The sequence below is a fragment of the Emydura macquarii genome, unplaced genomic scaffold (assembly GCF_026122565.2).
Source record: "Emydura macquarii macquarii isolate MOO-44397 ecotype Brisbane River unplaced genomic scaffold, CSIRO-AGI_Emac_v2 contig_67, whole genome shotgun sequence".
NCBI classification, from domain to species: Eukaryota; Metazoa; Chordata; order Testudines; family Chelidae; genus Emydura; species Emydura macquarii.
In genome coordinates, this window is record NW_027130204.1 from 12,164,531 (window position 1) to 12,189,540 (window position 25,010).

The following is a 25,010-nucleotide window of genomic DNA, read 5'->3' on the forward strand; positions in this document are numbered from 1 at the left end:
ACACAGGATTCCAAAGCAGCTAGCAGGCTGATAAATGACCTAGGAATTTCTACAAAACATTAGAAAGGTTTGCAGTCGGGGTTCCTCCTAATCTTGTGTGTAAAGAAAAATTTTTCTTCTTAATTTTTCAAACACACAGACATGATTTCTGTGCTCAAAAAGAAAAATATTCAACACTAAACGACTCCTTCCAGCACATAAATGGCATGAAAGAACAACATACTAATGTAGATTTTGTGTTGTTGGATAGCACTCAGTAAACACTAGGCAACATCCCAATCCTAAAGTATGCAGAGAATGCGAACAAAGGGCAGGCTGTCTCTAAAGTGAGCAGAGCATCCATTCCCTAACTACAGAGTTTAGAAATGTGAGATGCAAGAACAGGTCTTTTAACACAGATCTCTGTGCTGTTATGAAAAGCCAGTCCAATGTACTTGGTAGATCTGAATGAACAGCAGTTTTCTTTCCTTCACTTTAAAACTCCCGTATTTTTGCCGAAATAACAAATAAGAATGAAGTCTACCCTTAAATAAGACAAATTGCACCACAGCTCTCAAACTGTGGTTTTGATCCAAACAGTGGTTCTTGGAAAATGGTAGGTTGGGGCTACACACCAGTTTCCTGTGTACAGTCTTAGCTAAATCTTCTTAGCTTAATAACAAAAGTAATTCTTTTCTCCAACTGCCAGTGCCACTGAATCAATATAGCTGCAAAAGAACAAGCTGCACATTATTCTGTCTTGTGCGTCATCAGCAAAGTTCCCTGCTTTAATTGTATAATCTCGGTTGTTGATGTAAGAAACAGAAAGCCATCACAGCATGATTTTCAGATCCTAGATTGAGTTTGAAGTACCAGCAGTTATGGAAATCTTGTTTTGACTGGTAAACTGCGTGAATTGGATACATAGCATGTGTGGAACATCAAAACATAATTTTCACAGTATCACTTTTCTCCCAGTGACCACATTTTACGCTAATGAATAGATTTGCTTTTGTGCATTCCCTGCACTTGGCATTATTCAGGTTGAAATTTCTTCTGTAGGAACGAGTCAGAATATACTGGAGATAACAGGTTTGGATTTCTCATTTTAAGATTAAGCTCAGAATTTGTCAGAAGCTGCTGAAACATTGCCAGGAAAGAAAATGGACAGGTTTTTATTAGACCTATAATGGGCTAGATTTAGCTTGTTAAATACCTTTACCTTGTTAAATAAGACTCTTTAAGGCAGTGGCTTTCAACCCTTCCATATTACTGTACCTCTTTGAGTAGTCTGATTTGTCTTGTGCACCCCTAAGTTTCATCTCACTGAAACTTTTTACTTACAAAATCAGACATAAAAATACAAAAGTTTCACAGCACACTATTTCTGAAAAAAATGCTTACTTTCTCATGTTTAACCATATAATTATAAAGTAAATCAATTGAAATATAAATATTGTACTTACATTTCAGTGTATAATACATAGAGCAGTATATACTAGTCATTGTCTGTATGAAATTTTAGTTTGTACTGACTTCGCTAATGCTTTTTATATAGCCTGTTGTAAAACTAGGCAAATACCTAGATGAGTTGATGTATCCCTTAGAAGACCTCTGTGTACCCCCAGGGTACATGTACCCCTGGTTGAGAACCACAGCTTTAAGGAACACTTTAGGGGATATAACCTTAGCCTAAGAGCACTACTAGCAGGTAAAAATGTGAATCTCACAGTAATCCTAGAACTGGTTTTTATATCTCACCCATGAAAACTCCTGAAATGAGAGCTTAATATATTTTTAAATGGAAACCCATTGAAACAGATAGAGAACATGCAAGGAGGTGGAAAGAATTCTTGAATACATTTTCTTTCTTGCAAGCTACAGACTCCAGAGAGATTACAGAAAACAGCCTTGAGGAAATAAAAAGAAACATACATAAAATTCAAACACAATATTTGTGTTCTTCTAGAGAGAACCTGTATGTGTGTGTTCTAATTTGCGAAGGAAAACGAGGTGATGTGTGAGCTCCTTTTCCACAAGGGTTACTTTGCAAATCAGATTTGAGAATCTGTAAGCCAGAATTCTGGCTATAAATGGAATTGTATCAGTCCTGGTAATTCCTGGAGTTTCAGCTGGATGTAGTATTCTTCACTCTGATACTAACGGTTGCATACAGTTGTTGTAAACTGATTCAAATAGTTGCCAGTTTGCAACCCAGAGATGGCTGCATTTCGTTGGTGGGTGAAATATTTTCTAACTACAGTGCTCTTGTGAAATTTGTAAAACACTTTGGAATTAAATCTGCTTTATAAAAATAAAGTTACATAAAATCAGTAATAATCTTATGCTCTGTAAACATAAAAATATTACTAGTATTGTACATATTAGTATACTATATGTGCAACTGTACTTACTATCTTACCAAAAAATAATGGCAACTTCAAATAAAAAAATCTAGGTTAGTGAGCTAGTGGCTTTGTTTAAATCTTAGATAACATAGTCACATGATTGAAGCATCACTGATTTACAGTATGATCCATAGTTTGTGGCTGGTGTCCACAATCTCACTGTACGTTATCTCCCATCTTCCAGAGATGGAAGAGATGACAGCACCTACCGTTGAATATTCTGAAATGGTTCAATGTGAGCCATTGTTTCCGGGGTAGGTTGAAGCCTGGAAATTCTTTTGTGGGGTGGGCAATCAGGTGTGTGTTTGAGGCCTTAGCATTATCCCAGAATTCTTTCCAGTGTTCCTCAGGATTGAATGAGGCTGCTTTCAGTGTTTCAGCCTGATCCCAAATAGGTTTGTGAGGTTTCAGGCACATCTGTGTAAGGTTCTGGAGGTCCTCATGAATTGGTAAGTTCAAGTTGTTCATGGTTTGATTGTAGGCACTAGATGTGTGTGTGTGTGTGTGTGTGTGTCTGTCTCTCTCTCTCTCTTTCCAGATTTTGGGTGGGGCTATTTGTGCCAAACTGGGCAACCATTGAAGGAAGTTGATTTTAATGTTCCACTTATGATTCTCCTCTTAGCATTAAGCTATACCTCAAGAGGTTTGAAATGTGAGCTAGTGTGCAATATTCAGCGATCGAGTATATTAGTGCTAGAGGCACTGTTCAAAGTCTGTATGCATCATCACCCCATTTTGTGTTTGCAAGTCTTTGGATGAAGCTAGTCTTTGCTTTTACTTTTTTGCACGTCTTTTCCAACTGAGGTTTAAACGTCCAAACTTCTGGCCAAGGTTACACCTAGGTACTTCATATAGGGCTCATTTCAGACCTGTTGACTGTAAAAGGTTACAGTGAGTGGTACCTTGGCAGCTTTGTTGTTAAGATGAAAGGCTATTTCCAAAATTTTGGAGGCATTGGGAGGGAGCTTCCAGTATTAAACGTATTCTGCCATTATCTTGAGGTTGGTAGAAAGGATGCCGCCGCCTTGTCCCACAAGAGCGATATCATCAGTATAAGTGCGTGATATTGTGTCAATAAGTCATTAATGTAGATGTTGAACAGTAAAGAAGCCAGCATGGATCCATCACTAGAGGTACATGCCTTGCTGATCGGCCCATTCAGGACGGTTGTTCAAAACTGTAGCCAGGAGTTGCATTGTGCCATGATATTTGATGTCCCTTAATCATCAGCCTGTATCTCCATCCTGTTGTAGGTGGCAGATAAATCTGTCAGTTCTGTTTTGATTGTTAGATTCCGCTGGAAGCCAGCTTCAGCATGACTAGTAATGGTGAGAGCTTGGTCGCAGCGACTTCCATTCTGGTCTGAATCTGGCCTGTTCCTTTGGCAGGATGATATCAAAGATAGGGGAGTCACACTCTCTTCATTAACTTGCAAGTTGTGGAGAGAAGCTATATTGGGCAATAGCTGGTGTCATCGTTTGGTGTTTTCCGATGTTTGGGGAGGGCAATGACAATTGCCTTGTGACTGTCACCTTTTTGTGGGTCTTCTCCATCACATGTATGACAGTGAATAGGTCTGACAACTATGCTCATCCCTTTGGCTCCTAATTCTTAAGAAATTCAGGATAAATGCTATCCTTGCAGCAGCTCTTCCACTTTTAGTGGCCATCAGGGCCTTGTTTATTTCTTCTGTAGTATATGGGGATGATAGAGGAAGGGCTTTGTCAGACTATTAGAAAGCGCTCTTTCCGAATCTTCTTTCTAGTCAGCTTATCAGGTTTGTCTTTGAGTTACAGAGAAAGTGTGTGGCAACAGCATTGACCGTCACTTTTGATTGACAGTGTTTGCTGGGTCAGCGACTCTAAGCTTATGGAGGAGTGCCAGGCTTTGTAACAGAAATGTATGAAGTCAAGAGCCTCCACTGTCTTGTTCCTTGTCTTCAGGTAGGTGGAGTTCAATGACTGTATTAGTGCTTTTGCTGTGTCTGGATCATCATCCATCTCATATTCTATGAAGAGTGCTTCTGTTTCCAACTGCCAATCAAGGAGAGTAGACCTGTGATAGCCATGGGAAATGAGCTTCATGACAGCTTTGATAAGAAGGTGAACAAAGTGGCCATAGTTTTCTGGGATTGACTTGATACGATGTACCAGTTTTTAACTTATGCGGTATGTGCAAGCAAGTTTACTTTGAGAAAATTTCAATGAAGTTTTGGCTTTAATGTAATCAGCAGAACTCCACAGCCAACATGTAGAATAATGGAGTGATACTGGCTGCAAGGAAAGTTACCAACCATTGTAAGCTTGTAGGATAACATTGTTGTTGTCTTTCATCAGAAAGCAAAGGTCCGGGTTGTGTTCTGTGATCCATCTGGCTGAACAAAAATTCCCTGATTGTTTAGAGTTGATGAAGGGTATCTGTGAACAATGACAATGTGTGAGTTGCTCACCAGCTGTATCATAGCCCTGTTGTGAGTGGTAGCTATAAGTCATTAAGATACATGGCTGGGTGGAGACAAGATGGTAACATGGCCTTTGACCATTCGAAGTTTGTAAATGTTCATTGTAGTCATTTGTCCAATACTTATTGCAGCAGTGGAGATTCTCATGGTCTTGAATTCCTCCAGGAATGAGATATCTTTAGGACTATGCCTGTTGTGCATGGCGAGGTCATACTTTGTGTTGTTCATAGTGGCAATTAATTCATGGCATGAATTTTGTATCTTGCAGTTTGCTCAGAGTCTGTTAGTATGAGTTTTTTGTTGAGCAACAACATCAATGTTATTCATCTTGAGAACTCTTGAAAGATAATTATATTTAACATGTTCGAGAGAGAAGGTGGGTGAGGTAATACCTTTTATTGGACCAACTTCTGTTGGTGAGAGAGACAAGCTTTCGAAGTTGGTCCAATAACATATTACCTCACTCACCTTGTCTCTCTAATATTCTTGGACTGATACGGCTACAACTATAATGCATATTTAGCATGTGACAGATATTGAGTTGGTACAAGGTAGAGTTGGTCCGTGAAGTCCCAGACAAGGACTCCTAAGAAATCGATGACATTCATTGTGTTACTCAGTAACACATAACAGGAGCACCACATGAAGATTGTTGTCTTGCTCCTTCCCTCCCCCAAAAGAAAACCAATAGCAAAATCATTCAGACCACTACATCAAGTAGAGCTTAAATCTGGTCAGGAGTTGTAACACTCCTTTTTGCCCATTTCTAAATCCATCCCAATCCCACTCCGTTATTCTAACATTGACAAATGTCCTGGCATATTAATGATGGTATTGAGGAGGTTTCCATCTTGTGTAGTGCTATGGAGCAGAGAGTTTCAGCAATAGTAATAAGAGGAGAGACCACAGGACATATCTCTATACCCTGTCTTTGGCTGCTTTCAGCAAGAAACTATAATAGCAGTACTTTTGCACACCTATAGCACCTTTCATATGAGAATTCGCAGTACTTCATGATTATTTAGGCCTCACAACATGTCTGAATGCAGTTTAAAGAGAGGGACACGTAGCTTCATGCAATTATCTCCGGTGCGGAATACTGCAGTTATTTAACGGTTCAGGATAGTGTATGAAAAAGAATGGCATATCCAGTTTGGATGGCAGGAGGAATTTAGGTAGGCAGAATGTATTTACCAGAGTGTGCTCCTGGCCAAAACACTGGGGTTATGCAACTTCTCTTATCAAAAGTGTTGTGAGATTGCTGACCACAGATGGTCAGGACCTTGGTTTCTCATCTGATCTGACAGATGTCACTTCCCATAACACTCTGCCCACAAACACTATGCTGAGGTATTTGTTAAACATTGATTAGAGGGAGAAGTGCTACCTAATGAGTCACAACACCTCTTCTTTCATTGTGTAGGTGTTCTTGGAGGTTTTCTATCCAATTAATGGCTCAGCTCAACCTTTTTTAGCTGATGTGACCTGATAGAGTTGTAACCAAAGTGGCATGACTGCACTAAAGTGATGGAAAAAATGTTAGACATACAATTCTTTGATAACTCTGGTCATGCTATGTCTGAAGCTCCGGGTTTTCATTTGTGCCCTTTCTATAACCTGAGGCTCTCTATATAGCCTAAAGAGAAGCATTACTCAAAAATGGTTGTATTAAAATGTCCAAAGAAACAGTGCTTTGGTCACGAATTTGGGGCTGTGATATTGTATATGCTCAGTCATTTTACAATACAAAATAATGTTCTGAGTTCTGTTTCTCCTTGAAAAATCCTTGAAGAAAGGCTCTTGGGGGTTTTCAGATCATTTTAAGAAGAGGAAAGCTGTTGTCCGTTCTGTGATACGGAAACCCATTTTAGCTCATCAAACGTGTAATTAAAAAATGTAATTAAAAACAAAAAGGACAAGAACCATACGTTTGGATGAGGTCAGGTTTCCAAAACAGGATGCCTCAGATGGCAGAAACAACAAAGTTAGGCTAATGTGTTTGGAAGGTATCTGCTGCTAAATTGACTTCATGCCCGGCTGGGCTCTTTCTGCTTCATACAGAGAATCACATAATCGAAAATCAACATGTGATACGTCAAAAATCAGATTTCAAATCAGATTAGGATTGCAGTCATTCCAGAGGGAAAAGATTTATTAGAGGATCACATCTATGCCCATGAAAGGACAGGAGACAGCCTGTAGACACATAAGTGTGGCATACACATTCTTACTTCTAAGGCTTCTGTGGGGAAATTCTGATTCTATCCTGTCCTCTCCCTACACTTGTTAGACAAATATTTGTAATTGTTTCATACAGTGAACTGCGTTCGGGTTAAGTTCAGGATCTCCCTCCGGGCTGTGCGTCATGGCCACCATTCTGACTTCCTAGGAGGACCAGAAGGGAAGATTCCCTCATGCTAATTCAGTGCCAGTCATTTAAAAAATGATACCTATCCTTCTGATGGGAGGGAAAGGAAATTTGGAAAATGTCTCCTTTAAGGAATGGGGACTATGTAGGCTTTTTTATGACCAGGCACGACCTATCTTTTAAGGTCCATTGTGAAAGGTTAATAAATAGTGTAATTTTACTTACCTACTTTTGGCTGTCTGAATTGCTGAGGTAAGCCTGCTGGGATTTGAACCTGTAAATCTAGTCAAACCAAGGGCTGAGATCACAAAGGTAACTCTCCTCCCTCCACCCCCTTTTTTCCTTTTAAAGCAGTTCTGTATTCATGCTGCAAAAAATCCTGTTTGCTTCTTGTTTATCTCATCTTTCTCTGCTACTAAGGGGGAGGGGGTAAAATTACCATCTACATTGCAGAATTGTAATTACAAAATTTCTGCTGTAGTCTTCAAACTGTATTCAGATAATTTCAAGGGCACATAAGTGGCCGAATACAGAGCTGTCTGAACTAGCAATCAGTTGGCATTTTTATTTTTTGAGAAGCTAGCAAATTGAATTGGGAAAATTCATTCTGATGCCAGCAGGGGGGGTGCTCTTGACTGCTGCCAGTTAAGAGATTCATTGAAAGTGCAACATAATGGGGAGGGAGTTTTGTAATAAGCAGTCATAAAGCTCTCTTGATTAACAGGCCTGTTAGGTTAAGAGGTACATTGTTCCAATACTTCATGGTGCGATGACAAGAAAGGCAGGGAGTGGAGCTAGCTACAGCAAGTCATGCCCTTTGCCTCACAAAAAGGAGAAAAAGGGGAAAGAAAAGCAGTGCTACTGTTTAATGAGAGAAGTTGATAGCTGCATTTCTTTGCTTACTTGGTATCAGTTTCCCATTATTAGAACCCAACACTAAAATCTTTTTGCTCATTATTGATGCCCATGAGATTCCAGCCAGTGGGAACCCTCCTGAACTATGTCACAGCAGCTGAATGTGGTGTTTCAGTCTCAAATGCAATACGGTGCAGATTAAAGGTTTCAAAGTCCAGTAGGCAGTCAGATCTACCTGTAGGCAACCATTTGAAATAATGCAGGAATCTAAAAATAATGTATATATTTCTCCTAAAAAACACCCCTTGAAATTGTAGCTCCAATCAGCTTTCTTATTAAAAATAAAAACTAAGTCTCTAGCTGTTACAGTTGCAAAGAAAACATCATAAATGTGAACCACTGTAATCAATGCAGTGAATCTGAAGAGCGCCTAGGACAAAAGCTCTGAGAAGTAGGAACTGCCCTATTCCTGTTAATTCAGACGCTCAGTAACAATGGACAGAGGTTTGGCTTTGTGAAGCCAAAAGGCCAGAGGAGAGGAAAGGCGCCCAGGGGGACATCTGAGCCACTCCATCTTGTAGATCCCAGCAGGGCATTCACCATCAGAAACCGAATGGGTGGTCCTTCTAAGTAGCACAGCTGATGGAAAAGGTTTTTCCCCCCAATGGAAAATGGCTACATTGTCAACAATTACATATACTGGATTGTTGTTGTGGGGGGGAAATAATTTTTAATGAAAACTCAAAAAGAAAAAAAAAAACCCCTCAAAAAACTTTCAGCTAAAATGAAAATTTTTTGTTTTCGCTGAAATTTCTCAGGGAGGAGGGGGAAACAGGAGAGCGTTTCTTGACCAATTCTATTATTTAGACTTCCATAGATTCAGATTCCTTTACACCTTCCCTTATTTACAGACTCCTACTTACAGAAACTACTTTATACATCACTTTTGGATTGGGCCCGGACAAGTTAATATGACCTGCCTAGGGCCACGGAGATGTTGTCAGTATCAGTGATGAGACTGAGGCCTGGAACCCAGTCCTCTTCTCAGACCACGCCAAGTATAGAAGAATATTTACTGTAATTAGTAAATAAATAAAAATTGATTGCAAATAATTAGTATAACAGATTGTGCCTGGCCTGGATGTAGGGCTTAAACTGACCCCGACTTTCTGATCTGACTAATAAAGTTACCATAATCACAGACTGTGTGTCATGGGTCAGGGTCTATGATTGTGTCTTTCCTGAATTAACGCAGAGAACTTATTCCATAATTAGCAAGATGTGGGTTGAAAGTCCTTTCTTGGTCTTTGGCCAGCAGTGTCTGTGTCCATATTTTAAACAGAACCAAGCATGACAAATTTCAATTATTTTTGCAAGTAAACACATTTACTCTAGTTTCATTGATGAACAGACATATCTGCTTTCATTCCTATCCAGTTTGAAAATATTAAGCTTGTCGATAATGTGCCAGTCAAAACAGCATTTTAATAAAGGCAGGGAGGCAGGTTCCCTTTCTTATCTCAATGAAATGAGCAGGGCTTTAAATTAGCTAGTGTGTGATGTTAGAGTAGATGGTGCCTAAATGAGTTTCAATTATGTTTGCATAATAACAGGACATCCCTCTCAGGAGCCTTCAGCGAGATTAAAAAATGAGCTTCCAGTTTGCTTTTTCCAGATCTCTTTCATGACATGTACCAGACCGTATGAATGAGCGAATAGATTAATATTTGGATTCTGGTAATACCAGATTAGGAGGTGCAAACATCTAGACCACCTCCTCCCCCCCCCATATGAGTATCCTCCAACTCCAAGTATCAACCTGACAGCCTTCCTTCCCAAGAGGGCTTAGGTGTCGTACCACTCATGTATCATGAGATATCTGGTGGTCTTGTTAATATTTCCAGGGCCATGATCTTGTGAAGGCTTTTGCATGATGAGTAGTCCCAGTGCATACATTTTTGCAAGATCTAGACCTAGAATCTTAATAAAGACACCAGTACTAACAACTGTATTGTTACATGTCGGGGTGTGAACATTATTTTATTAAGTTCAAAATGTTTCATGATTTATCAAAAATAAACACGCCTTTTCTCCTAAAGGATGATTCTTTTCTATCTAAAATTTTACTTTATCTCTACAACTAAAATAGATAAATAGGATATAAAAGGGCTAGCTGCAGTGTTCCAGAAATATATATTATTGTTTTGATTGTTCCAAACTTAATCTTATTTGTTTGGCAGAAAGGTCTCTGGTGCTCAATTTTGAGATTAGAAATGTTAAAGAAAATGGGTGTGGGGGAATCACCTGATGGTGTTGCATAAATCTTAGTTTCCAAATTAACAACCAAAAAAAACCTGCCCATAAACTGCAGCGGTATCCACAGTAATACTCTCTTAATAAAGAAATCTGATTCTTTATTGTTAATTAGGAAAAAGAGATACTGGAAAACAGTATTTGGAATAATAAGATTCATGTGATAGAGCTGACTAGTTAACACAGAATGGTACATTTCATTACCATTTATAGGTTATTGTGTATCTTGGTTTCTAAATCTGTTCTGTACCATTGCTTTTTTGAGAGCTGGTTCTAGACACAGATAATTGCACACTAATGCACACTCTCTTTAATTTAATGAGTGGCTTTGATCCTGAGACAGGGAAGGAAAAAGAAGATTTTATTTCTTGAATTGTAAGCTACTTGGAACAGGGGGTTGTCCAACATGGCATCTGGTGCAATAGAGCTACAATTGTGGCTGGGGCCTTTGGGTACTATTGCAATACAAATAAATAATAATATAGGAAAACAGTCTACATGGTCTACACCTTACTTAAGTTCTCCTTTCAATTTGTATGATATATGTTTGGATACTATTTTATGTTTACCCAGCACCTTTTATTATAGATCCTGTTTATTTGGAAAGTATCCCAAGATATTTCCCAGACAGTACAAATGAAGTGCAGCCATCTCTGGGGTGGAGGGTGGCAGCTGATCAGAACATAGCACGTTGCATAGCAATGAGGCGGGAGGATGTTTTAATCAAGAAGACCCAGGACTGTGCTCATAAGAACAACGTCATGTGCTTGTTAATGTCTGTGCAGCAGTGTTTAACGTCTCATCTGATAGTTCCTAAATGCAATAAACCATGTAAAATTTAAGTTTATATAAAAGTTCTTCTGTTTGTTTGCCTCTCCATTTTTCAGGGGAACAAATAGATAAGAGATTCAAGAGTGCAGGTTTCTGTGCTTGAATGAAAAGCTCTTGGAGAACAATGCCTCGGACCAGTGTGTATGCTATGGATGTCACTGCAGCAGATAGTCGTGTCCCATTAACTGTGTCAATAAGCCGGTTCATGTGACTTTGCAAAGAGCTGGAAGTAACCCCAACTGAAGCGTTCTCTTTCCTTTCACAGGTTGTCAGTCGAGTGGCAGCACAGCAAGGATTTGACTTGGATCTTGGATACAGGCTCCTGGCCGTATGTGCAGCCAACAGGGACAAATTCACTCCAAAATCAGCTGGTAGGAAAAGGCTATTTCCATTTATCCATGCTTCTTTGAGGATCAGATTCTGAACAAATATCACCGAGTATCTTGCTCCACCATAGCCCTGGTTCTAATGCTGCCAGTGACTGTGCTGACTGTGAATGGGGGATACCTGATGTTGGGAACTCCTGCATTCTCCCCAAAAAGTGTCACTCACCGCCCCAGTGCTTCTCCTAGTTAGTGTGACTTCCAGAAACAAGGTCCCTAATATTCAATAACTCTGAGATGGAAAAAAGACCAAAGGGAGAACCACACCCAAATCCCACCATTTTTGTGAACCCTTACATCTGTCGCATTGCCTTTCCATTATGTGTCTATTTGTCTAACTCCTTCAAATTCCTCCTACAATCCTAGCTGTATTTACTGCAGACTTTTTGTTGTTTGGGCCATGGGTGTCTGTATAAAGAAGTACCACTTGTTCCTTGTTCCTGTAATTCTTGCTGTTAGGTTTAGAATAGGTGGGAATACTACCAATGTAATACCATGCAACCACCGTTCCAATAGTCTGGCAAACAATGCTTTCTACTTCTGTTGTACCACAGCTTGCTACCAGAGTAGCAATAACGGACTCTCGATATGTCACCATTGTTTGGGAAAGGTGAAGAATCCATTGTTTTGTACCTTTTGGTTTCATGTATTTACATTTATTTACTGTGCTCAATTTTCACCTATTCTCTTAGGTGATGAATGTCAATATAACACACACAATCTAGGAAAATGGGCAGATGGCCGGTCCTTTTCAGAATAGAATGTACTTAATTGTATTGCCTTCATGCTTAGTATCAACTGCTATGCCACCACAGTTACATAACCTCAGCAAATGTTACCTCCTTCCAAGACAGGAATTCTTATAGTGAACTGATTGGATACTAGCACTGTTTCTTATTGGTGCCAAACTTCCATTCATGAGTAACTTTTGCCTTCAGTGTTCAAGGAAGTTCCTTATCAAATAGTAGCTCATGCTTTATATCATACTTACTGACCTCATAGAGTTGCCTTTTGTGTGGTACCAGATTATTAATTTTTCTAAATGTCCAATAAATTGTCCATGATTTTCACACCTCTAATCACTCCATGAAATACTTATTGGCTCTGAAAATCCAATATGTTAAGCATGATCTCCCATTTGTGAATTATCTCCAGTGATAGCTGTCTGTTCTGTCCCTGATTACTCTTTTCAGAGATTTTTAAGTACAGCTATGTATGCATTAAGGTCCTTCTATTTCTAAATATGTTTAAAATAGACCTACTACGATCCCATCATGGTGCTGGCATAGGGAAGGTTTGTCAGTCTCCAGACATTTTCATTTCTTGATTCACTTTTCTGGTGTAGTCTTGACAACCTACATGGTTTTTTTTATCCCTTCTAGGAAATGTTACGTCTGTGCTAGGCTGCTGCAAATAATTATTTTTTAGTCATATCTGTCTTCACTCAGTGCATTTCCCCTGCAACACCATTAAAGGTACTGCTGTGTCTCTCATTAGTTCCTTGTATCTTTATTTATTTGGGAATAAAAATCTTTAATTTTTAGCTTAACATATGATAGTAAGAACCTTTCTTTTGACTCCACTCCTTTGCTTTACAATTTCCCCTTCTCATACACAACCTCATCCTTTAATTCCAGCTACCTTAAGTTTTTGCTTTCACACATGCCTTTATGTTACCTTGTGTCTACCTGTGTGTCACCAATAAATTTCTGCATTTCCTTTTCCATTAACATCAGCTTTTCACAATCACTTTTATTACAAATTTGCTAGAGTCAGAGCATAACTGTGGGCATCTATTAATGAATCTGTGAAAAGTCACATCAGTAGACGCTGTCCTTACCCAGAAGAGCTGATGTTCACATGGCAGACATGTGCAAGCTACTACAATAAATGGGTAAATTGGAAGATGGGCAGATCAGAGTTACAAAAGTAAGGTCACTTCTAATCATTCTGACAGGAGGGGTTCATAGCAAATTCTAAATATCCCACTGCTTTATGGTCTGTTAACCTGCAGTGATTCTACTCCCTCATGCAATTTCCTCTCAGATCTTCAGTCAGTTATTTTTTGACACTGCCTTACAAGCCTTCTCTCTTTCAGCGTTTTCTCTGGATCTTTCTAAGTACTCTGTATTCCTCAGTATTTATAGCTCCCTTCATGACTCACTTAAGTTATTATGTCAATAATTCTTGCATGTGTAGTTTCTGAATAATGTTTTCTTTTCCCCTGGTCTGGCTTGTTGATTTTGTATAGGATGCCTTCAAAACTTTGTCCAAATGACCCTTTTCCTACTCCCAAGGTGTGTTGATGTATATCCCGAATGATTTTTTTTAATTAAATAGTTTTTTGGAGTATTTTCTTTCTCTGGACTTCATGTTGTGGAACGTGCAAGGGTTTGAGTCCATTCCTACAAGTTGCACTTTAATGTTACTAAGAGAACATACTCTATAAGTAGTTATATGTAGTTATTCCATATTATTTACCAATTTGAGATGCAAGATAAGAAAAATTTAATTAGAGAGAGGTAACCAGAAATTATTGTAAACTCCTCTTCAGCTCATAATTTCCAGATTACTTATTTGGTCTGAAATGAATATACCTCTCATTGTTTATGGGTAAAAGTAAAAAATATGAGTTCAGTGGTTCTTAAATGGTTCGTTATGTATCCCCTATCTGTTGTTTCTCTATGTGTTACCTACAAATCATTAGGAAACCCAAGTGTTCATTAAAAAAGGAAGTTATTCCCATGAGTAGTAATTTCTTGCCAACTTGTTTTATGAATTAAAGTGGCTTATTTGAATCTTTTTTCTAAATAAGGTTCTAGCTAGAAAAGTGACTGTTAAAATTGTCCTTACTCCACGTATTTGCTGCCTGTGCATCCCCCAAGTCATACATACTAACTTTAATGAATACTTCTTTTATGTGGATCTGAGATAGTGAGAGTGAGAGAATATTATCATACAGGTCAAACAGTTCTGGGAGATCAAGCTGGGGTGTTCTCTGACTCATGCATCAGTAACCAAATTGTTAGCTAAATTCTAATTACATATTCTTTGTTACTGGGATGATGTAAGGAGAAAAAACGTAGCTTGATTTTCAGTTCTCAGGTTTAATTTGCAGAGCCAGCAGTTAGAAAAAACATCTTTTTTGACTTTTAAACTAAGCAAATTTAATCTGGATATAATTGAGAGACTAAATATGGTACCCTAGAATGGCCTTTTTACAGAGGCATTTTATGACTAACCACATGTCAAATCTTATATTTACAATCCAATGTCTCGAGAGCCAAAAATCTGCTTTTTGTTATTATGCAGATTTTGGACTTTTTCCCCTTATGTCATTCCCTTTTGTAGAAACAGTGGTTTTTTTATTTTTTTATTTGTATTAGTTTAAGTTGCTTTATTAGAATTAGTCACTTTGTTATGGTTAAAGGGGCTGGTGTTGGCACTTCCTGCCAGTTAGGAAAGTATTTCCTGTACAGAGAGTGTCTTCTTTACAGTTAACACTTAGTATTTTATATAGTATGATGAGACTCCAAATGACTTCAATGCAAAATGGAATTTTGGAGAGCAAACTTATCGCATGCAAATTCTTAACTGTCTAAATTGATCTATCCATTTGTTGCAACAAAAAGAGTAATGTTTTAACAGTCTTGTGTTTAAGAAAAAGTATGTGACTGTTAATAACTATTTGCCCTTCAGTAATTTTTTTCATATGAGGATCCTAAAATACTTTGCAAGCATTAACTATGGGACTAGATTTGAAAGATGTGCAAGACTTTTTTCTGTACTGAATTTTTATTTAGTTTACTTAAGGGTCTGGTCTCCCTATATCTAATTTGATAGCTCCCCTTAACAAAGAATGACTGGCAAATCTAAGAGGTAGAATAACTGAAGGCTCTAAAACCAGGATCAACAGCAATTTGTGAAGAAAAGACAAGAGAACAAGTGTTTGGACAATGCAGTGGAATGTATAGCGTGGTGATTTTTATTGTGCGGTCAGCTGAATGGTTGGTTAGACCGACCAGACACAGTTCAAGAACATTGTGTTCCACAAGACCTGCCAAAACCTGGCTATCATCTTTGATTCCTTCTGTGTAAGGAAAGTTCCCATTGACTTCAGTGGGACCAGGATTTCACGCCTGGTATATAAATATGGCTTTTTGTATACCACAATATAAGAACTCCTCAGATACACAAGTCCTTCACTCTTGTAGAAGTGAATAATAGCTTACACTAACATCAACGTCACAATAAGGCCAGAGTCTGCTTGAGGGATTTTGATGAGGTGATTTTGGGAAGCTGGTTCTGTTGCTGTTCATGCTGCAGCTTTTCTGTGGATGAAGAGATAAGTCATTCTGCTACTTTTCACACACATTAAATGTACTTTATAAAGTTCTGTTTCCCCCCCTCAAAAAAGAGAGAGGTTGCTGTTAAATTGGCAATTAGACAATATGCATTCAAAAACCAAGGATGCCAACTGTAAGTATCTATCCCACTTTCTTGGAATTAGAATTATTCTGTCTTGAGGAGTGGGAGGCAGAGGGAGGGGAAGGGGCAGGTAAATGACATAATCTAATCTAATCAATTTGCTAAACTATTCATTTAGTTGTGTATATTGTAGGGACAAACGCATGGCTTTGTGCCCAATAACAGGCAGCTTCAAACTTCGACCACTTTCCAAATTTTCTGGAAGGTTTGATTGGATCACTTCAGTGTCATTCCCCACCTCCTCTCATCTTTAAACCCTGCAGCCAGTATGTCTTTCCTCTCACTATTGTTCCAACCCCCTAATATTATTATTTGAGGCAAATCAAGCCTTAGTTTGTCTCTGCTTAGTCCTGAATTGCTACCCACTGGATTTTAGACCCTTCCATTAACTTATGCCCCAGAGCACTGTGCATACGGAGTGTGCATTCTGGAGACTCCAGACAACACCAGAGTAGTGCAGTGAGCAACATGTAGAAGTCGAAAGGCCTGGTGGCCATGTATCTGAAATGATAGGAAGAAAGAAGTGGCAGAGGGGTGGGGGGAGGTCAGAGATGGAGAAAGATAGTTCTTTGGATCAGGTGGAAATGGGAGACCTCAGTGGGTGCATTTTTACTTGGAGTAAATGTTAGCTAATGCATCGCAACTAACAGGAGGTCAAATCCTAGTGAAGACCACAAGGCGGTTGGTAGTTTTCACATGTGTTTAGCAGGGCAGGATGAAGACTGTATGGGAGCCTAGCTCTTAACTTAATCTGCTAACATATGTTAATAAAACAATGGCCTTGTCTTCACTGGGGTTTTGCTTCACGTTAACTGCCATTAGTTAAGAATACATGTTTTTTGCCTAGCGAAGGCCAAGCCTGTTAGTTTAACATTGGGGAAAATATCTGCCCCAAACGCTTCATCCATTCTTGTCACGGCTCCTACCCAGTGTACTTGTGTAGCACCTTTTCCCACTTTTTTTAGCATAAACCCTTTGGACTTGGAGCTGTCAGCTCTTCAGAGCATCGGTTTCCTTCCATTCCTGCTCTGTGCTGCTGAGACTGATTTTGAAGTGCTGCTTTTAAGTCCTTATTTATTTTACTTCGCTAATCCTTAGGTATCCAAATGGTTAATGTGAATCGTTTTGGAGGGTGCCTTGGGAGACCCAGGTGGCATGAAAAGTATTAAAAAGTTATGGTGTGATTTTTCAGTAGTAATGATCATTTAATGACTTTGTGCCTCTTGCCTTTTTTTCTTGGCATTTCACCTGCAATAATGGCTCCATGTCCATTTACTTTTATAGCCCACACTTCTGTGTCTGGGCCGCTGTCTCTGTGGCAGGTCAAATGAAGCATTTCCCACCCTGAAGACAGATGACATAGCATTAAAGAAAATAATAATTATGTCTCTTTTCATGGCAGCTGCTACCAAAACGTATCTTGATAAGTTCCGTTTCCTTGTTGACACCTATAGGGAATGGCACAGTAGGTTAGCTACATGCTCAGTGCTTCTGAGCTATGGCTACCTGTGTGCCTGCCTGTCTTTTCTCTCTTCTTTTCTGATTCCTCCTTCCGTGCAGTCTGACTTCTCCTCTTAGCACAGTGCTGATTGGGACCCCTACAGGTTCCAGGATTTAAATGAAGGCTCTTTGGAGCATGAGCTTTACTGCTTTTGCCCTTCCAATCCAGCATCTTCAGTTGTTGAGTACATTTATTTTTCCGGCCTATTATGCAAGTAAAATGGAGTTCACAGATCAGGGGTTTTTTGTAGTTGTTTTTTAAGTCAGGAAGGAAATAATTTGCTATATTTTTTTTCATAAATACATTAACAAGTACTGAACTTTTCCTTGCTCCCAGAGTAGCTTTTGCTTTTGTCAGTAGGCCAAGTTGGGGCCAGACAAGGGGACGACAGCATGAGATCATACAACGAGCTTTGTCAGAAAAAGACAGCGTTCGATATCTCTGCACTGAGAGAGGCCTGAGGGCAGTATTGTGCAGAGAAAGTACCTTAGTAGTCACTGAGAAACTGCAGCAAATGAATCCTGTGACAGCCTGGATGGGCGGCTAAGTGTTAGACATTTGATAGTAGAGATAACCACTTTTTCTCTTTGATAGAGTGCTGTGATTGGCTGGTTTTCAGCCACAATTGGCTCTGTTTGGCTTTCTTTAGTATTGCAGTTAAACAATAACATTGCTTAATCTTCTTAGGTACAGATTTTATTAAATAAAGTATGAAACTTTATGTCATTCGTGTTTTGTATATTAAGATTTGTTTGATTTTTGGGGTATCTTTTTAAGACCATAATGGCTTACCATAACAGTAATTAGGCTGTGCTTTTAGTGGGTTAGAGACCAAAGTTATCAGTACAAAGGACCCTGAGATAACCAATTTATGTTGCAGTTAAGTGAATTGGCGAGTCACAGTTTTAAAACATAGCCTTAACATGATGCTGGAGCCAAGGATTTGTCTTGAGCAGGATAAAAGGTCCTTTTCTTTTTAAATGTGTTAGCTAATGTGCTTGAAACACTGGTGTGGGCAGGGCGAGTTGTATTTTAACACAAGTTATCTACTAAGTGAACTTTTGGCTCTGCACTATACTTCTAGCAAACACATGGATTCTACTCTAGATATACAGTATCCTAAAAGAGAACATCGATCCTGGTTGGTAAAGTAAGGGTGGCATTTGCTTTTAGATATTACCTTTTGAGGTGGTCTTGTATATAAGAAGCTGGACTGGGTGCAGTTCCCAGCTCTGCCATAGACTCACCGTGTGAACCTAGGCAAGTTGCTCAATCTCTCAGTGCCTCAGCTCTCCATCTGTGAATCAGGGTTAAAAATGTTCCCGTTTCTGTCGCCCGGGGTCTACCCGGTCTGTTTAAATTGAGTCCTTTTGGGGGCAGGGACTGCTTCTAAATATGTATTTGTGCAGTGCTTAGCACAGAGGGGCCCTGATCACAGTTGGTACCCGTAGGCAGTGCTAGAATTCAAATAATAATTCTATCCTGAAGTACAACCAAGAAATAGAGCGCTATTAAACTTAGGAATCTCCTTCTCACAGATCTATAGTGGCTTCAGCACACAAACAGGTAATTCGTACTTAACTATTTCGTTCAGATTAATGATTCACCAATGCCGGCACTAGGTTCCATATCCTTGGGCTCTCTGCACTCCAGGGCTGAGGGCAGCCAGTGTTACAGCTGCCCGGCGGGAACAGCTTTAGCTCGTGTCTCTGCTCCCATCAGTGTAGACTATGGAAGGGATACAGTGAATTAGCTCATCCTGTCATTGATGGCCAGCCCCATTTTGCAGTGAGCACAATCCACTTTTGGGCTAGACTGGAACTAAGAGTGGTGGTGGAAAGATTTCAGCCACTTTCTATTACCATAACCTTCCCTCAGTGGAATCTCTGCTTCAGTAATTCTGCACTTGGGTTTTTGGTGGTAGAGACAAATGTAAACCTGGGCTGGCCGCCCAATGCTTGTAAAACACTTTGAAAGTGAAGAAATTTGTGACATAACTGTCCAATGGAAACCTGAAAAGAAAAAGGATGGAAGCTAGGGGAATGCACATATGCATAAGGAGGAGAGAAGTAAGCAAATTCTTTATGGTGGTATTTGCCCATCGCAAGTTGCTCTTTTTGAGCTGTAACACAGTCCTGCATGTTATCCTTTGCCAGCTGCGCTTCATTCAGATGTACACCACTGAGTCACTCCAGTGCCTTTCCGTTGTCTGCATGTCTTGAGAGCGTTCAAAGAAGTTCATGGGGAGTCTAGCCACCAACACCGTAGCATTAGCCACTTCTACTGGTATTGATAGCTTTTTTGCCATTGACGTTTTCCGCTAGCAGGAGCATGGATTGGATGAGCAAATCAGCTCATTCTATCCCAAGATAACAAGTGCAGTCACCATATACAATTGAGTTTCTTCTGGTCAAAATCCCAAATCCATTTCTTAATTCTTGTGTTCCTGTGTCACTTAGCCTTAAATAATGTTCTTCTTCTGAACCCCAGGAAATTAGTATTGCCCAGTATAAAGGATAGTAGACAGTGCTTATTTTCTGAGAAGTATTATAAATTAGGTTAATTTCCATGCAGAGAAATATTATTTTCTTGAATATTTTTTCCTGTTACTTCCCCTTTCATTCTTATTAGTTCTTTCCAGATATAATACACCTGTAACAAAGGATTGAAATTAAGTGCTATGTGATAAAACGTAATTGTAAATATAAATTAAAGAATAATCAAAGAATCAAGCAGATCCATTCTAATAAATTATGCTCATTTTTTAACCATAACTTTCTTACATTTTTGTGGCTTTTCATATGGAAGTGGAAGTAAAGGAGCAATGTCATAGAGTAATAGAAATTAGACAAGAAGAGTAGATATGAAGAGATCTTTTAGGACATATATTTCCCTGATCAGTGCAAGATTATTCCCTACTGTGTATAAATGTATGTTTTCTGTGAAACTTAATGAGGTAAATTTATCCATCTTTGAAAATGCACCTTAATTGTTCTCTTTATATGTGGTGTTTTTCTTCATGTTGTTAAGTTTTAAATAACCCAAAAATAAAACAATCAGTGTGTGTTTCTTCTGCAGGTCTTCCCACTTACAGAGAAACATACTGCCTTATTTTATTTATTTATTTATTTATTTATTTGCTTTTGATTTGCTTATTTTTATTTGATTGGCAGATGAGAACCACAAGGAATTTTTTTGTCAAACAGATATTTTAAATTTCTAACAAATCCCCTTGTTCCTGTTGCATTCCTGACATCCAAGCATGCCAAATCATGGTATGTAGCAGACTTCTTCTTCTTAGTGTATGTGCAACGTTCCTCAGGTGACAGGTGACCAGGATTCGTTACCGAATTTGGTTCGCTAGTTGGATCATTAGCTCCCCTGGCTTGGGCTGGGTACTGACGGAGTGCGATGTGAACACGGATACTATGTAGCATTTATAGGTAGAAAATAAATTAAGGAATAAGGGGAGAAACAACTTTTCATTCAAAAAATTAATTCATGTTCAGCATGAAGGCTAAATGTGACTTGGATGAAAAACCTCGGTCAAAATCTCAGGGACCTAAAAATAGAAATGGGGCCTGAATCAAACCCTGGCATTTAACCAGCACGCGCACACTTCAGATAGTTCTGAATCTGACTTCAATGGCTTGAGCCCATCTGTTACCAAATGCAGCGTGAGAAGGTTGGGGTAGTGCTCAAAAACAAAGCTATGAATGTAGACATGACCCAGCTCCTATCACAATTCTTCCTCTGACTCTCTGTGCAGCCTTAGACAAGACATTTGATCCCTTTTATCCATATGTAAAGTGGTAATGATTATTACCTACATGTTTACACAGAGGCACTGTGAAGATTAATTGTTTAAGGCCTGTGACATGTTTTTTTAGACGGGGAAAGTGTTTTTTAATGTTAAATATATTATTAGCGTATTCCCCAGTTTGCAACGATTAGGCATATGAAGAGTCATTGCTTTCCTTTGTTAAAGCTGAGCCATGTATGTATGTGTTTGGATTCTAGAGTACCAGCCTCACACCCTCAGCTCTTTCCAAAATTTAAAACTGTAGTCCATACAATAATGTTAAGCATGAACAAATTCATTAAACTGCCATAAGCCCCCTGAAATCAAACCCCTCAGAGAAGACTCATTGGCCCATCAACCCATTCCCTCCCCAGATGGAATGGAAACCAAGAGGCTGATCAGTCTGGGCACTCAGATATCAGGTTTGGTGGCGGGTGGAAGTTAAAGTGCTTTCATGGAAAATGCTTGCCAACAGCCCCTGTCCTGTTTAAACCAAGGAGACATCAGCCTTTGCATCTCTGCTGATCACAGCTGTGGCATTTTCACATAAGGAAAGAGAGAGAGAGTTAAGCAAGTAATCATTTCCCAAACCATTTAGGGCTTTATAGATGGAAACCAATACCTTGAATTCCAGCCAGTTACTCTGAGCCCTGAAAACCTCTAATGCAAGCTCTTGCAGTGCCTCCTACATGAAAATATTTTAAAGTCAGTTTTATTCATTTCTTACTTTACTTTGGAGTCACTTAAACATACAAATCTGAACAAGACTGCTCCCCAGGAGGTAACATTGAGCTTCTGAGAACAGAGTGGTTGGGTTTTGTATGATGGTCTCCCCTACAATTGCCTGGCTGGACCCAAATCGTATTCATCTTACTTGCTTTGGTAATTAAGGCCTTTTCATCATAGGAAAAACAAATCACATTATTCAGTGTGCTCACTATAGAAGCAATTTCATTAAGACAAAGAATTTTAGAGGCCTCTATATTCTCGGTGTGAAAAATGATTCACTGCAGGTCTAAAATGAGATTGGTAGATGTAAATTGTTGGGAATTTGTAACAGTCATCATCTCCCACTGGGTATTATTGTGCAGGCCTACTGGCCTTGAAATGCCAGACAGCAGTGTGAAAGGGAAGGGTTTTTTTGTTTTTGTTTTTTTTTGGGGGGGGGAAGACTGGCTTTTTTATTTTTAAATACCGCAGTCAAATATGTACCTGTCCTTCTTTAAAATAATGAGTGGTAACACCAAGAATTGTGAATTGATCAACGTATAATCAACAAAGCAGGAAGGGTGTGTGTGTGTGTAAGGGGTAGCGGTTCTGTTGGGAACAAAATCTGAGGAGAGAATCATTACAACAAAAATACAGTTAAAAATGTACTCTCCCTGGCCTGCTCACTTCAGTCACCTGGCATGCTACACAGAGAGCTAAGTATATGGCCCTATCACTAAATTGTTTGGGATGTTTTTTAAAACATTACACAATATATAAAAAACAACCCCATTGCACAAGTAAAAATATTAAGGTGAGGAACATCAGTGAGTAAAAGGGAGGAGGGACTAAAAGTGAGAGAGAGACATGAACTTCCAAAAGAGAGAGACTGTCCTTTCTTTATTTTCCAAAGCACAGAAGAATGGGCTGAGGCAGATGCTCTGAGTGGGGCAACTTCCACAGCCTTGGAATGCAGTTTAGCAAAAGCTTGACCCCAGATTTCAATAGTTAGACCTCTACAGTAATATAAATAATCAGATAAAGAGAGAGCAGGTGCTTCTTAGTTGTGGATCAAAGGGAAGCTTTGATTACTCTATATGCTTGTATATAAATGAACCCCCACATGTGCAGGTTAAAATTAATTCAGGGCACTCTACCTTCAGATATAGTATATAGCCTCATACGCAAATATAGGAACCCAGAATCACATCCAAGGGCAGAGACTCAGTTGACCAAAGGGCGGCAGCCAGTCATTCCAGTGCATGCACGTTTTGTGGGAGCCACACTTGTACCCCAAGCAGACTGGCAGTGCAGCAGCATTCATTTCTGACTGGGAGGTGGACTTCCCATTCAAACAGCTTCAACACAGGCTACATGTAGGACTGGTTGTTCTGTGGCACATCAGCATTTTTCTACCCTGTTGACTCACATACAATCAAAATGCCCCTTTCCAAAGTACCCCTGAATATTGGCCTAAATGTATAAATTTCTATGAGAGCATATACATCTCTAAAACCTATTACAGAGAACATGAAAGAAGTTCAAGTAGGATATTTGACAGCTTTGATTACAGGGAGGGGGAAAGGAAACAGAGAAAATACTACATGGAAAAATGGAGAAGAAATCCCAGTGTCAGAGCTATCTTGACAGTTTCCTCTTTGATTCAGCCCTCTTTGATTCACTGAGCTCCACAGACTGCCAGCTTTTTTTGTTGTTGTTGTTGTTAAAGGCTATGTTGTGTGTCTCACATTTCATCATGATCTGGTAGAATACATGTCTTAGTGACTTCACTGAGAAATGTACAGGTTTGAGAGAGGTTGCGATCACTCAGAATGGAGAGTGATTTGTTTTCAAAACCTGTCCTGGTATGGGGCTGGAGAGCAGGAAAGACTCAGGCACTAAAAATGAAGGGGTATGTGTGGTTGGTGGGAGAGATGGGAAATGTGCCGAATACATTTATTTATCCTTAGCTTGTCAATCAATGAACAGTTAAGTTCAGGTAAGTGTTTCAGACTACATAGAACGATGACAAAGCAATGTAATTGGTACCTCCAAAGAGATTCCCTTACACTCTTCAAAATGCTGGATGCACAAGTAAGTGATACTCTTCATATAACATGAAACCTTTCTTGGGAACAGATTATGATTTTGGATACAAATCTGGGCATTTGTAGAAATGTGTGTATGTGTATTATAAAGTAAATACCTGTGGTTTAGTGTGGTATAAAGTCTCTATAAGCATGCAGTAAGTTTGGAATGATCATATTAGTCGGGTGAGTAAATTACACACCATCCCATTCCACTAAATCCTTTATTCTGTATATGCCGTTTATGCTAGAGGAATAAACTCTGACTAGCAATGTTTTAGGACTTGTCTACCCAAACACTTAGTTCACATCTAGCTGGGTTGTGAATCTACCCGTCACTGGCCCCACGAAGTCGCGGGACCTCCTTGTCATTCTCCTCCTGGCCCTGGCCAAATTGGCTATCTACAAGACCAGGAAGAGGAGGTTGGCAGGGGGGGGCGCTCTGTGACTGTGGGGCCTACTTCCGTTCCCTTGTTCACTCGTGTATCTAGGCAGAGTTCTTCTGGGCGGCGTCCGCTAGCGTCCTCGACACCTTCCGGGAGCAGTGGGCGCTGTCTGGGGCTCTCTGCTCCGTGTCCCCTTCTAGCTCCCTTCATTTAAACCTGTGACCCTCACGTCCCTTCCTGTTTTTTCATTAGTTGTCCCAAGCACTCAGTTGCGTTCCAGGCTCAGTGGCTCCTCCCCTTAGGCTGGGGGAGGGGTCTTTAGCAGTGGGCGGGCTAGTCTGCCTAGATCGAAGCACATTAAAGAACTCTGAAAGCACATGAGCAGGAACTGCATGGACAGTTTGTGTATGGCAGATTACTGCGGGGTAGATTCACATCCC

General features: G+C 39.5%; 1 protein-coding gene across 13 annotated transcripts in view; it reads left to right on the plus strand.

The window, feature by feature from the left end:
* Window positions 1-25,010, plus strand: part of ZMIZ1 (zinc finger MIZ-type containing 1) — a 482,416-nt gene that overhangs the window by 290,680 nt on the left and 166,726 nt on the right. For 12 of the 13 annotated variants that reach the window (XM_067539605.1, XM_067539685.1, XM_067539667.1 and 9 more), the window contains one exon: window positions 11,481-11,586. The exons of the other annotated variant lie outside the window; for it this stretch is intronic. In XM_067539605.1, coding sequence (XP_067395706.1) covers window positions 11,481-11,586 — 106 coding nt within the window. The remainder of the gene's footprint in view (window positions 1-11,480; window positions 11,587-25,010) is intronic. 13 annotated transcript variants of the gene reach the window in all.